This window comes from Mizuhopecten yessoensis, unplaced genomic scaffold, assembly GCF_002113885.1.
Source record: "Mizuhopecten yessoensis strain PY_sf001 unplaced genomic scaffold, ASM211388v2 scaffold8335, whole genome shotgun sequence".
Taxonomy (NCBI): Eukaryota; Metazoa; Mollusca; class Bivalvia; order Pectinida; family Pectinidae; genus Mizuhopecten; species Mizuhopecten yessoensis.
In genome coordinates this window covers 431,165-446,866 of record NW_018407496.1, presented here as the reverse complement: position 1 = coordinate 446,866, position 15,702 = coordinate 431,165, and the positions used below count along the sequence as shown (strand labels likewise).

The 15,702-nt window shown below is 36.6% G+C and overlaps 1 protein-coding gene across 3 annotated transcripts in view; it reads right to left on the bottom strand.

The window, feature by feature from the left end:
• Positions 1–13,514, bottom strand: part of LOC110455625 (SH2 domain-containing protein 3C-like) — an 87,354-nt gene extending 73,840 nt beyond the window's left edge. Inside the window, exon 1 of one of the 3 annotated variants that reach the window (XM_021505838.1) lies at positions 12,359–13,514. In XM_021505838.1, the coding sequence (XP_021361513.1) occupies positions 12,359–12,492 (134 nt within the window). In that variant the 5' untranslated portion in view covers positions 12,493–13,514. Of the gene's footprint in view, positions 1–3,061; positions 3,140–10,388; positions 10,456–12,358 lie in introns of those variants that run through there. The other 2 variants (XM_021505841.1, XM_021505842.1) reach the window with 2 other exon arrangements.
• Between the last annotated feature and the right edge of the window lie 2,188 nt (positions 13,515–15,702).

Sequence of the window (15,702 nt, the reverse complement as noted above, 5' to 3'; positions counted from 1 at the left end):
CAATAATAAGACCATACTTATTAATATCAATACATGGGGAGATAACCCAATAATAAGACCATACTTATTAATATCAATACATGGGGAGATCACTCAATAATAAGACCATACTTATAAATATCAATACATGGGACGATAACCCAATAATAAGACCATACTTTTATATGTCAATACATAGGGAGATAACCCAATAATAAGACCATACTTATTAATATCAATACATGGGGAGATAACCCAATAATAAGACCATACTTTTATGTGTCAATACATAGGGAGATAACCCAATAATAAGACCTTACTTTTTAATATCAATACATGGGGAGATAACCCAATAATAAGACCATACTTTTATATGTCAATACATGGGGAGATAACCCAATAATAAGACCATACTTTTTAATATCAATACATGGGGAGATAACCCAATAATAAGACCATACTTTTATGTATCAATACATAGGGAGATAACCCAATAATAAGACCATACTTTTTAATATCAATACATTGGGAGATAACCCAATAATAAGACCATACTTTAATGTATCAATACATGGGGAGATAACCCAATAATAAGACCATACTTTTATATATCAATACATGGGGAGATAACCCAATAATAAGATCTTACTTTTATATATCAATGGGGAGACAATCCAATAGCCAGACCATACTTTTTCAATACATGGAGAGGTAGCTCAATAACTAGACCCTATTTTATATATTAATACATGGAGAGATAACCCAATGGTGAGACCATACTTTTTATAGTAATTCATTTAGTCAATCAGAAGTGATGAGTGATACCTTGTTTTCATTAACTGTGCTTAGGAATACTGACAACTATATAAATCTGTTGTTTTATCTTTGATCCACACTGTCGTATGGTATTATATCAACAGTGATATATCTGTTTCCTTATCTAGGCACCTCCAGTTATAAATGGTACAGATAGCTTAGACAAGACTGCAAACCTACACCCAAATATCATAAATATCTTAAAGTGGCTTTAAACATCTAAATATCTATCCATTTAATTCCCATTTTGTCATTAAATGTGTTGTATGTAAAAAACACTGATGGTGTGTCAGATAAGAAATTACATCTTTGTTTAAAATCTTGTCTAATTCCACAAGTAGGAAATATGTAGCAGAACCTTGAAGTCAACTCCAAGCACAACGTAAAATGTTCCACTAACTATCATGTCCACCACTGTGATAAATCACTTAAAATATTTCACGAAAGAAAATAAGCTACTCACATCAACAGAACTCTGTCAACACTTCCTGTTGCTCTTGAAAATATCAATATCTGTTTTAAAAACAGTAATTAACGTACGCTGAAAGAATTGGTTTCATATTTTTTGTAAAATCAAGTCTAATTTCAAAAACAGTCTTTATATAACATACATGTAATTTGGATGGATTTCCCCCATATTATCAAATGTTTATAAAATATTTTTTAATCCTTACCTATTGGCCATATCTAGTAACATTCAGAACCATCAACAACTTTAATAAAGGTAATTATACAGCCATTTGAAGTGCTTTATATAACTAGCTCAATTTTTTTTGATATATCATATTTGCACTGATAATGTAAGCTCACCCAGTCCTAACTCTTGTCCAAAGCTTCCTAGCACAGACAGTTAGTTAGCATCAAATTGGTATACTAGGGTATCTTTATCAGATCTTAAACATTTAAAAACTTATTAAATATAAAACTTCAATATTGCAGCTAAAAGTTAAAATTGTATGATGATTTAAAATGAAACCGTAACGTGATATTCCACAGATGTTGTCATGGTAACTGGTCTGTCAGGGTAGATAACTAGGTTCTATGATATATTCCACATGTGGTGTTTATGACCTACCATCAAACAACATGATTAATTACCATACTGCTGCTTTACATCAAAATCCCATCTAACTTGCTTCCTGGTCATTCTGTTAGGCATGCTGATGTTAATGAGACAGTATACAGACTGTTTGTTTACAGTAAAACCATCCACCTAAAGCCCTTAATGCTTGGTGTTCTGCACAAATGTATGTAAAAAGTAGTTCAAGGTACCAGTTTCTTATCAATTCCCTGATTTGTCCCCCTCAACGATACCAATGTATTTCACTGGCCAAACATTGACAGTGTGTACAACACTATGTCACTGTGTACGTACAACCTTGTTATACTGCCACCACGTCCATTTGCCCACTGAATCTATGGCATTAAAAAGGGTGTATGCAATTTATATTGTACACGTAGGAGACATGTAAAGAAACATGGACCTCTACAAAAGTTGATGAAGCAAAACAAATGAAATGATGCGCGTTAATATCAATGTTATAATCAATGTATCTCACTTACATGTACAGAATACAGAGGCAATGCATTAAAATATATACAAATACAAAAGAAATGACACAAGAGTTGTACGTACTAAGGAGTTACTTAGACACTCTTTTTGTCGTATCGTTTATATTTAAGCATCACTTTGGATGTTTTCTGTATATAGACTAAGAACCTTTTGTCATTTTTATACACATGTATATATATATATATGTATTTAACTAATGGAAAAATGGACCCAGATTTACTTTAAAACATGATAAAATAAACTAGAAATAGAAGGACTGCACACAGCACATTCTCACAGATGTAGAAGATAACATTGTGCGCTATGCTGTACACTGTTCCACTTGTTAATTATATAGTTGGGTGGTATTATATGAAGCATGAAACTAGAGATTTCAAGAACCCACCAAAAACATGATGATTTGGATGTTAGGGTCACAAATTAATTTTGGCAGTGCTTTTAATTCAAATTATGCAAGATTAAATGAAGCCAAAGAAATGTGAACTCTGGGAAGCAGCACACCCAGACTGAGTCTGAAACACGGTAAAAACCTCTGGAAGTTGCCACAACTTCAAAGTAGATCAGGTTGACCTTCGACTTTGTAAATGCATGCATGCATGTATTATGGGTAATACTTGTGACAGGCTACAGAACTATCTAATAATAAACTGACTGTAAACCTCCCTTCCGTATCTCAGATTACACCATATTTACCTTGATAATTCGGCACCTGAATCTTCAGCAGCTTGATACATATTTTTTTCTTTAAATTGCCTGTCTGTAGATAAACGTCTGCTGAATTAAGTACACACAGATCAGGCTGTTCCCTGTCAAATCTCAGTCTTCATAAAAAGTCTGTAGAATTTATACAGTTGAGAGTTTTAGAAGTGAAATCTTCACAACCATACATTCACAAATGTAAAATGTCTACTTTGTTGGTCCAGACTAAATTTTTACTGATTTGAGAGATTTCCAGCAATCATCTAACAAGTGATGTTTAAATGTGCGAGGTGATGACAATATGCATAATGTTTTTTGGTTTCAATGGCATCGTTTGAATTACATGTACAAGCCATGTGAACATATATCATCTGTCCTTCTCTTACACAAATTTTCATGGGAGGTGATTGACATGTTCATCAGAATACTTGTAACCAAGGTTCCAGTTTGTTTTATATCCAAATTGAAAGTGTGGCTGAGGTAAATACCATCAAGTGGAGATAAGATCGAGGATAATACCTGGTGTTATGTACTACAAAACACTCCGTCTGTGTAGGATCTGTCAACACAAGCATCCATCCATCACCTCCAGTCTGCCATTATGTATGCCATCACGGCTGATGATACAATCTCTGGCAGTATAAAACGACTGACGATGATAATTGCCTTTATTACACAACACGTAACTGATGACAAACATCCAACACACCTTTAACTGACAATGATAATTGCCTTTATTACACAACACGTAACTGATGATAAACATCCAACACACCTTTAACTGACGATGATAATTGCCTTTATTACACAACACGTAACTGATGACAAACATCCAACACACCTTAAACTGAGGATAAGAATTCTTCAATGGTTTCCAAAATGAATCTGTTAATTCGGTGACAATGATTCTTTGTTCACATCATCACCCTTAAAGAGTTATAATAACATATGTTATAGGTATACAACACAACATTGTCTGTGGTGATCAGAGTATCACAGGTAATGGTCAATTAATTAATTAAAACTTCACAGCTTATCAAAACCTCCGTTAATTTCACATATTGTAGGTGATACAATGTTGGTACCCATAGAGACCCAACAGGTAAAGGTATCAACGTGGTAATTCGTTGTTAGGAGAAACTTGCAGGGAGGCAGTGATACAAACATCAGATCTAAAACACTTAACCACACAAACAAAGTAAACAGAAGTTATTGTTACTGGAAAGACTTCCAGCAAAATCCATTAGCTTCTACTCCACCGATTCCCTACCTGATCTGACAATTACTGGGGAGTTACTGGAGAGTTGGTGCTTTGTTTACTTAGAACCTGAGTAAACAATGCAGGTACACACATCTAGCCTCCCCCTGGAGAATGTATATATCACGAAACATAAGTAAAATACAATATTTACACAGAGATCGTTGTATTACTGCCACAGAACCACATTCATGGGGCTCTACTTATAAATAAAGGTGTCAAGGGGCAGACAACTCTCATCTATTACTGTAAATAATTACATAAAGTAATGTAAATAATTGTCTGGTTTTAAATAAACTTTTCTTGTTTCAAAAGAAATATTTACACAACTCAGTATCACATAGGAAACATTCCCCTGTAGAATGTTTTAAAGTAACAAAAGTATGCCAAAGATAAACATATTTAAGTTTATAACACCTTAACACAAGTCTCTTACATTAGCAAGACTTGTATATAAATCAAATGTCAAAGGGGAAATAACTCCAACACTGTATATACATAGTTTGTAATTCACAGTGAAACCAAGACTAGCATGTCTGTATAAATACAAGGATAGACATTACTCATAGTCATAGTTACTTCCATCTTATACTGGCAGACTTATATATTGCCACATCTAGAAAAGACAGTTAGGATATGTCTATTTGGATGATACCCTCTAAAAGTTTATTAGTATTTAGACATGGTAGATAGTCTAAACCAGTAATTCAACTTTTTGGTAGCAAGTTTCTTCAAAAATGGGATCAATGGCACCACAACATTTTGAAAAGCACAAAAAATTGAAAGCATACTGCTACTACCTCAAACACAATTTTTAAATAGATGTTTAACTTCATACCAATGTGCAAATATTAAAATTAAAATCACTCCAAAGTCAAAGTTACTCATGATGATTCCCTAATTTTTTAACTATTCAGTTTTGACTATGTATAAATCAATATGATGGAAAAGAGCTCGTCAGAAATGTGATTTGTTTATAAAAGTTACTGAACAAAGTGTTACACCATGGGTGGGGAGGCAGGTATCTCATACTCAATCAGTATTAACGAGGATTTAACGTACCTATGGACAGGTAACAAGAGGAAAGGTATACCGATGGACAGTAACCAGGGTCAAGTGACATCATCAATTCACAAGGGGGGTCACCACGTTCTTCCACGATTAGCCTTGTGATGGCCCATTGACCACTGGTGTAGTTGATCACATTACACCTGTCAGAAGTGACCCCTTGCTGCCATTTGACCATTGTTGTCCTCTCCTACACTTCAATCCTTTAATCTCAAGTTAACATTATAGTGATTTGAGACTGCAGGTCAGAAATTCTGCAATTCCATTTCAAAATAGGTTATTTTCACTGCAAATTAAATTGGGAACAGTTCAAGCCTATAAATACATCTCAAACAATTCTTTCAGATTTCCAGTTTCATAGCAAGTGAAATACTGACCTACAATGTCTTTGTTGGTATTAAATATATCAACAATACCTGCTAAAACTTAAATGAATAGATTCCTATTCTGGAACATACCAGGTAATGTAACCTTTAATTTGCTACTCATGTCATCTAACAAAATCTAACTTTCTCTAGCAAGGACAAGAGCAAGTCTAGCTAACGTGGTGTCAATACTACAGGGGTACCTCGAGCTCTGTGTAATAGATCGCTATACAATAGCTAGCCTGCTGTACATCCACAGTGCCATCAGCCGTGACACAGATTTATGGCCTCATTAATGCCAATCATGACCTAATTTAAATTCATGTCATGACAAACCATACAATTGTACAATAATAACATTAAAATAAATCATTGATGTGTAATTGGTAATGCCTAACCATTATATATAATGCTCAATCAAACACAATAGTCTACATTACGTGCTGAATTACAAATAATGTAGCTTGTGTTGAGCGTGTTCCGCAGTCTATAGTTTTACAAATCAGGGTTGTTTATACATCTGCAATTTAACAATTTAACGTATATCATTTGTTTAAGTTTATCAGAATATCTTCCTTAATAAATGAAGATTGTCCGGACTAGATCCTATAGTCCTACTAGAGCAAAACCTGGTATCAAGATCTAGAGTGACTGTTGATTTTACAGAACAGTCTTGTAGGCTATTATCCTGCCTTCTAAAGGATATTCTAGAAGGCCAGTGTCCAAGCTTTTAGAGGACAGTCTATAGCAGGCTAGTATATAAGTGGCTAGAAGAAAGTCAAGCAGGCTTTGTATCAGCTTTGAGACTAAAGTCTAGCAGGCTTTGTATCAGCTTTGAGAGTAAAGTCTAGCAGGCTTTGTATTAGCTTTGAGAGTAAAGTCTAGCAGGCTTTTTATCAGCTTTGAGAGTAAAGTCTAGCAGGCTTTGTATCAGCTTTGAGACTAAAGTCTAGCAGGCTTTGTATCAGCTTTTAGAGTAAAGTCTAACAGGCTTTGAATCAGCTTTGAGAGGAAAGTCTAGCAGGCTTTGTATCAGCTTTGAGAGGAAAGTTTGGCAGGCTTTGTATCAGCTTTGAGAGGAAAGTCTAGCAGGCTTTGTATCAGTTTTGAGAGGAAAGTCAAGCAGGCTTTGTATCAGCTTTGAGAGTAAAGTCTAGCAGGCTTTGTATCAGCTTTGAGAGTAAAGTCTAGCAGGCTTTGTATCAGCTTTGAGAGTAAAGTCTAGCAGGCTTTGTATCAGCTTTGAGACTAAAGTCTAGCAGGCTTTGTATCAGTTTTGAGAGGAAAGTCTAGGAGGCTTTGTATCAGCTTTGAGAGGAAAGTCTAGCAGGCTTTGTATCAGCTTTGAGAGTAAAGTCTAGCAGGCTTTGTATCAGCTTTGAGAGTAAAGTCTAGCAGGCTTTGTATCAGCTTTGAGAGGAAAGTCTAGCAGGCTTTTGTATCAGCTTTGAGAGGAAAGTCTAGCAGGATTTAAACCCTGCATTTTGTAGGACAGTCTACAGTTGTCGAATATCCATCCTTCTAGAGTCTAGTATCTGAATTTCTAGAGAACAGGTTTATTAGGATAATGTCCTTTCTTCTAAAGGAAACTAGGCTAATATCCTGCCTTCTAGAGGACTGTCTAGCTGACTAGTTAGCTAATGTTTGTGGCAACAGTTGAATTGGCAGCATTGAGGATCCATATTTCATCTTCGTTCAGTATTACTTGTACAATGTACATTGCTGCACGTTTCTAGCCCTGCTGTGCCTCTCTGATTTCTCACCTGGGGTCTGGGGTCAAATGTCATGACCTTTTATTATGTTTTGGAAACCTGCGATATATTGATACTGTATTTAAATACAGATTTATTTCATGCCCTCCGACATCTCTATAATACAGCAAACTAATTTACACCACGATAAAAGATTTCCTTCGTTTAACACTAACAAAAAGCCAATGCAAGTTCAGTAACACAAATTTAAATACTTGTCAGAGATTTCATTGAAGTTTTGTAGAACATTTCTTTTTGAGGCTTTATTGTGATGTTAAGAAAAAAACTGAAAACATCTGCATGTGTCTCCCTCAATATAATTTTTAAAAGGCTCCACACATAATATCCAATGAAATTTCAACTATTCTCTACCATATCAGCAGAAAATCTACATTCAGTTATACCCTCCACCCCCTCCCTAAAACATCTATATTAGGACATTCACTTTGGTAATCAGACCTGAATCTTTATACAGAGGTTGTGTAACTTATTCAAAGAAGGGTTCTGAAGAAGCATCAACACTAAAGGCAACTAGTCAACCAATAAAAAATCACCCACTCACTGGTGACACTTGAACATGTCGTGACTAAAATTCCCTTTGAGATGATGTTGAGGTTTTATTTCAAGACGAGAGGTCACAATAGCTGTTTTTCAGTTATACATACTAGTCCGGTTTTCACGTAGACTTCTTTGTAGATTATTACATGTATATGACCTGGAGGTGTGATTGTTCTTACCTGTTTTCCAGCCTCTCTATAGCGGCTAAGAACTGGTCGTCCATCTTTTAACTTTGAATTCTAATGTTAATTTTCAATACCAGGGCCTGTACCCCTAGGTGTCACTACAGGGATGTTACTTTTGGCATCGAGTATGTTGTTTCTTCAGTAATCCATCACAGTTCATATTGTCTTTATATAAAGTCCTATACAAATCAGTTCCACAATGAATGACATGTATCCGTCCGATTCTACTGAGTAATTACTGCATCAGAACAATTACTTGTAGACACCATCTTCCCAATTCCATTTTTCTTTGGAATATTTTTCCTGATACAAATTAAGGTCATGCTTTTACCAAGAACTTTTAAACATTGAATAACAACATCTATGTCCTTGTTTGACTCCAAGAGACCTTCCAGCGCCGGTACAGGACAAGATTAGTGACTTTCACTCAACAATGTCACAGAAGTAAAGGTCTGTCCAAACAAACTTAACATGAACAAACACGGATATGTATCACCCACACGGAACACCAGGAGATTGACCCACATGTAGCTATTTTATCATCTAATCCCTCTGAGAAGGATTGCCAATCAGTTAGTATGAACAAACACAAGTTATCTCGTTCCTTTTACAGTAGATCCAGGCGACATTTTCAGAGAGTCACGATTTGATGCAATAGATTCCAGGACAGCACAATATTCCAAAGTTTCATACCAATACTAATTTTTTCCCCTCTCTTAGAGCTGTACATTCTGACAGATTAATGAATGTACATCCAACTAAACCAACATCAGACTGGCTAACAGAGCCTTCACAGTAACGAGAACTCCCTTCACTTTGAAATTATCATGATTCCATCAAGATTGTCCTTATAATCACATGGTCAACATTTCCGGCCATTCTGTATTGCTGTCAGAATATCATAAAGGTCAAAACAGCTCTGTTGAAGGTCAACAGCAGGCATTGTGGAGATGACCGGTCATTAAATGGTCACCATCAAGACTAACTGTCACCCTATTAAATCTGATCTTTCACCGCGTACTAAACACGTTTCAATAAGGCTGCTCCTACTTGTGAAGTCTGAATTCATTTCTTTTCACCGCTCCAACTTCATTCATATCGGCCGGGGAGGTAATCCAAGGGGAATCCAATATAAATAAAAACGTAAAGGTTTCCTTTTTTTCTAGGTTAACGTTACCGTACCTTTGACTCTGCCGATAGTTTATCCTACACAACAGTAGCTGATCCCTGGTATAAGGTCTACCCCAATGGGATGTACCCATATCCACGTATTGTGTGTAAAGATAAACTTACGCTTGTTATTTCAGTAATTTATCTACCTTTTTCTTTATATAACTATAACAGTCTGAACCTGGTCTCCAACAAAGTATCGGTAATACATATAGGCTGTCAGAGACCTAACCCACAATGATTTATACATCTGTAACTATTAACACTGTTTTCATAAATAGAGCTTAATGTAAAACAGTCAGGATACACACAACAACTAGATGTAACTTTACAAGGTAACATATCCGTTTTAACAAACATCAGATACATTCTGACTCGAGGTAACTTGTAAGGCTTGAGACAGATTCAGCCATTACCTGGGTATAAACTAAACATACCCTGGTAATCCTACCTATCACCAGGCCCTAAGTAGGGATCCCACTGTCACAGAGCATCCTTACCCCTGGAAATTCTACCTTAATGAGAGGCTGCACGTTATCACAGGGCTAGTTTATGATACCTTTTGGACTATATACATGTATATAGTGAACATAGGTACACTTAAGCATTACGATGCGTTCAGCTGGCATTCATACTTCATAGGCAATATGAATGCCAACTGAAAGCAGTTCATTACTGAAGCTTACCTTCTTTTGGAATCTGTTTATCTCATACTAAATTCAATTACACTTATTATTCAGCAACTAGGTAAAAATATGTATTTATCATATAAGACTGTTCAATAAATAGAACAGCCATCTGTCGAGGGATGGTCAGTGATGTCCAACATAACGATTATTTTCATATTAATGATGATGTCAAAAATGACTCATGGCATTCATAGCCTATGATTTAACTATATATTTTAGGGGAAACAAGTTACTTCATATGTTTTTTGCATTGAAAATCCAGTAAAATTTAACTTACCCCATTGATTCAAACCAAACATAATCTTCATGGTAGTACATTTTGTACATTGGCATCTGTGCTTATTACAGTCACTACCCCTCAAAGTAAACAAAATATTGGAGGCAAAACAGAGGTGCATCTGTTACTATTAGGTTATCCACACTGTATACATGTGTGTACGGGGATTAACCACCCGTCATTGATGTGATGAAATAGTACTATCATGACACTGTCCCCGGAAATACTGATGGCTTGACTGTGTATCTACAGCTTTAGTCAATATTAGCCATATATAGTAGTAGTAGATGTACTACAGAGGTAATCCACTACATCTTTCAAAGCATTTCATCTTTCATAAGAAATTTCGATTTATTAGAAACTAATGCTTAAGTTTAGTTTAAAAAGCTGTTATGCCACTATAAGCCTTCAATGCGAGTTTGGCGATTTAGTATTCATCAAATAATTCAATTTCATGAACTAAAGCAAACAAAAACTGGGGCACGTTATAATAGTAAAATATAACAGGGTAGCAGCACCATAAAAGGTAATGATGAAAGGTATCAATATATCCCACTCCTAAACTTTGGTGACCACATGTACACGCACGCACTGGGTTACCTCAAGCACACACTACCTCAGACAGAGGCTACCTCAGACATGTGCTTGTGGTTAGTGGTTAGTGAACGTGTCTCCCGTCACCTGCCCCACCCCCACATCTATCAATACAGATATTACTACAGTCAATCTTTCTTTACAGGAAATCACATGTTTTAGTTTAAGAAACTGAAAACTACTATTTGCCGGTGTGGAAGGTCAGTTTGGGGAACGGGTTGGTGGAAAGGGTCAACTAGTTCCCTGGTTTGAGGGCAGCCCCCCCTCCCCCACCCCTCTAACTTTGCTCATTGGCATGAATGTAATACAGAGGATGATGGCTATCTAAGAAAACACATGATGGAAGCTGCAAGTCTAATCTACCCTTCCTTTATACAATACTTTCGTTATCAAACAACAAATAAGTATGTCTTTAAATAGAAATGAGAATGTGCCATTAATGGAGTTTTTCTCCTTAGCCATATACACTTTTTTCAGGGCATCTTTCAAGTCATCAATCTGCAGTGTCACTTAGAAATACCTCATCTTAAAATAAAACTTTACCATTCATCTTTCTGAAGACATCCGTTTTCCGTTTGATATACCTGGTCAGCATCTGGACCTCTCGACAATTTCAAGTTGAGCCGATCGTCAAGCTGTGACCAGCAAGGTGAAGGTCAACCTAACCTAGCAACGCTGCACTCGCTAAGCGCCACACAGGGACATGCCAACTTAGACTAGTAACATGAACGTACGCATGAGAGAGTAATAATCATTATTGAGGCTATGGTTAAAACCGGTGAAAAAAGATCATGGTGACTTTGGTCATGGCTGTTGATATTAGTCTCCATGGCTTTTAATTAATACTGAAGTACACATATCTGAATATATGACGTAACTGGCATGTCCCTGTGAGTACACAATGTACAAGACCTTAATCCCCCCTTCCGCGTTGACACTTTGGCCATGTTTAATTTGTTTATGGAACAGGAAGAGCACAAAGGAAAAGAAGAATTGTGCATTCCAAAAATAAGTTATACACCAATCTAATTCCGTGATTCGTAATTAACGTTTTGGTATATGCAAGTATATTTTATTGTGACACACTGTGTCATACATTTTAGAGGTCGCACACACTAATGTTTATACACGTCCGTCAACTGCCTGTCCACAAATATCAAAACATCATATATTTTTTATATATATATACAATTGTTGTGTAGGTTATTTTGGTGATGCGTGAAACGACCCCGTCTAATAACAAGAAGCATTTATTGAATAGCCAAACGCTCTCGGGGTGAAAGGTTCTTATAGTCCCTTTTCCTTTTTTATAAAAGCAAAAAACCGGTTCGTACATATAGAGGAGAATGTATAAAAAGACTGTATGGCATACGTACCTCCTCATCCTGGGCTCGGAGGGGGACCGCCTCGCCAGGTTCAGCATGACTTTCTGGGGGGCACGTTGAATGGTCCCGTTCAAATGTGGGGAGGATAATGTCCGGGACAATGGATGCTCCATTTTAAAATCCATCGTGTCGCCAACCTTGAATCCTCAACAATTTCTCTCAGAAATAAGTAGAAATTTTAATATTTAACCTTGTGGTACTCGATATATAATAGACATGCACGTCGACGTCTCTGGTATATTATGAATTGCTTCAGGAAGAAAGCCTATAGACGTCTTCTTAATTCGTTAATATCAATGAGAGACTTGAGACAATTTTAAACTACTGTACAGATCAATAGGAAATATACCGTCGTGACGTATCCTGATGTTCCATGGGTTTGTGATTGTACATGTTCCAATTTCCAATTAAGTATGTAAATTTCTTCCCCAAAACGACATTTTAGAAACACACATTGCAGTTAGACTTCCCGCGACAATAAAGCATGCTACTTTAAAAACTCCACGTGTGAAATTGCTGTCGACACATATCACAGTTCCTATGTTAGAATCAACTTTTTTAAACTTGCAAATTCAATACGTAATTGTCGTCTGTTAATATCAGATAATCCATGTGTCAAATATTCCACTGTGATTGGCCTTACTGGGGTGGTACACCGTCTCCCAAAGCTGTCCAAGAATAAAAAAAAAAAAATACGTATCTTTTATATTCTAGTTAAGAACTTGTATAGGATTGTTGCTCGATCGTATGTCAAGATTATGTACTGTCAAATTGGAAAAATCAGACTAGACAGTTCAAATTTACATCCATCAAATCATTTTAAACGATTCATGAATTCAAACAATACATGAAATTTGATGCCGTGAACTAACAGAGCTTGCAAATCACATGCAAATTACACACTCTGACGAGCGCTGCGCTCCACTCCGACAGTCAACATGTGTGTCACTTCTCTCGTAAGTCAAAGTTATATCTTGCCCTTACATCAAATATCTCTCTGTTGTAGAGCTAGTTTTGTCACCGCCATTGATTTTCTCGTGCTCCGTTCTGTTCTAGCGATTCCGAGTAGGGCTTCACAACATGACAGAATTATTGTATATAGTTATTATATCATCTTCCAGGGGCTTTCTCTTCTGACCGACTTTTATTTACTAAACTGATGAATTGTATTGCAAGGCTAATTGATTCTGTTAAAGGGACGTGCTTCAAATTACACATTTTTAAATGTATTAAAAATTAAATAAGTAATAGAACCAGACATATTAAGCAAAGAAATAAATTTTAAAAAGGAAATAGACAGTGAGAAATGAGCATTTAAACCGTTGTTAGACTTTTGGGGTAAAATATTCAGGTCAAAAATGACGCCATTGCAATGGGGCGCCCCAACCTTTGCACCTTTGTTAGTCAGGACTATGGCCCTTTAATTGTACACTTTCATCTGTCACAAGAGCCACGGGTCTGAAATGACGTATAGCCGGTAAATGATATTTGCGTAGTTAATGCTAATTTACATAATATATTGACTCCACATTACGCAATGATAACGTCGATTTCACCTGTATGATGTTTAAAGCCGACGGTTTACGATTATATCAATAATCTAATTAGTTTGTATATGGAACCCTACGACAGCGCTACACGCAACATATTAGTATCACAACGATCACAACACACTGAAGAAAGGCAACCGAGACTTTGACATTGACGTCAGAATGCTAAAATGTTGTCCCCTAGCGGTTAAGGTTAAGAATGGTTCATCTCAATGATGGCAACAGTTTAAACAGTGGTGCATGGCGTAGTTACACTCGGAGAAATTATTAAAATTAGAAAAATCCATGAGCTATTAGAACAGCAGAAGCTAACCCCAATGGTACCAACACTATCTTATGTCACGGGGTGAAACACAAACTCTACCATTCCGTCACGGCGTGTTACCTCTATTGGAGGCAAGGGGAGAACTGTAACAGCGAGCAAGAATAACAACTGACCAACTGTCTCTAGCAAAAGATACATCATTGATACTATACAGTGAAGTGAAAAGTATAAATCTGGCGGAATAGGTAGCTGATTGGTAAGCAGGTTCCTTCACATGTACGTATGATTGACCAATCCCATGACACTGGTTACAGTGATGAATAGGTCGTTAGTCCCAGGTAACGCGCTGACGAATACACATTATAAAAAAACTCCCCGTAGAGAACGAGATATTATATGTTCATATGAACCAGTTATAAATACTGAGACATAAGAAGTTGTGCTACGACGTCCTTTAGCACACTTGTATCGGATATAACGAAGATTTGGTGCCAACTCTCACCTCAAGCAGGTAACGACAGTTACTTGTTTACGGAGATTCTGGAACGTCAGACGTCACTTGACACATTTCCGAGCATACTGTACCCCATAATAGGGTGGAATAAGTTTTAGCTATATGTAATATAGTGGTACCTTACCTGCAATCATCGCCAATTATATTATAGTCTGTGTAATAGAAGTGTGTCGTTCACACCAGGGTATAGCTCCAGATATTTGTACTCAATAATGCCTGTGACCCTTGACGATGTTCGAAATCGCTGGTTAGCTGGACAGTACGTCTTTTGTCCGAGTAAAGTATGTCCTTTATCATTGCTTATTCCGTGGGTATCCCTCCACCCATGTACGTTAACGTCCCGTATTATCCTCAATGAGTGATGGGCTGTGTTAATGGGGACCTCGGTTTTCTGGGTCATAAAGAGACAGTACATTTAAATTCCAGATGTCACCCACAAATGGGTAAGGTATGTCTTCTTGTTAGCCAAAGCACTCGCGGAAACGTGGAGCGTGAAGAAGATAAATAGATAAGGAGATTGAGCTGGAGTAATTACGTAGCGTAAACACCTATCCTGTACTGGACAGATCCAACGGGTACTAGCGGTAAATTCGGAGATGACTGAAGTGTAGACCAAAAATGGTCATGTCTGGAAACGATCAATTCATATCATATATCCACTGAAAGTAAGCTGACATTTATCAAAATAATAGTGTCAGCTAAATATTAATGATAAAGTTTCCTCGTGTCACATGAGGAGCTCCATGCACTGGGATGATGTCCGATTTCAGAAGTTGAAATGTTCGGTCTGACGTAATATAAGCGCTATATACGAGTACACTTCGATGTGCATACGACACCAATTGCTAGGAGACCATATGACTCAGGTTTTATGATATTTGTGTTTTTCACCATTATATTTGTCTTTAATTTTAGTTGTATTATAAAACGCAAAACTAACAATGAGGTTTACAGGTTTATCTATTTTTGTACATGTCTAATTTTATCGTTGCCTTATTCTTGAAAT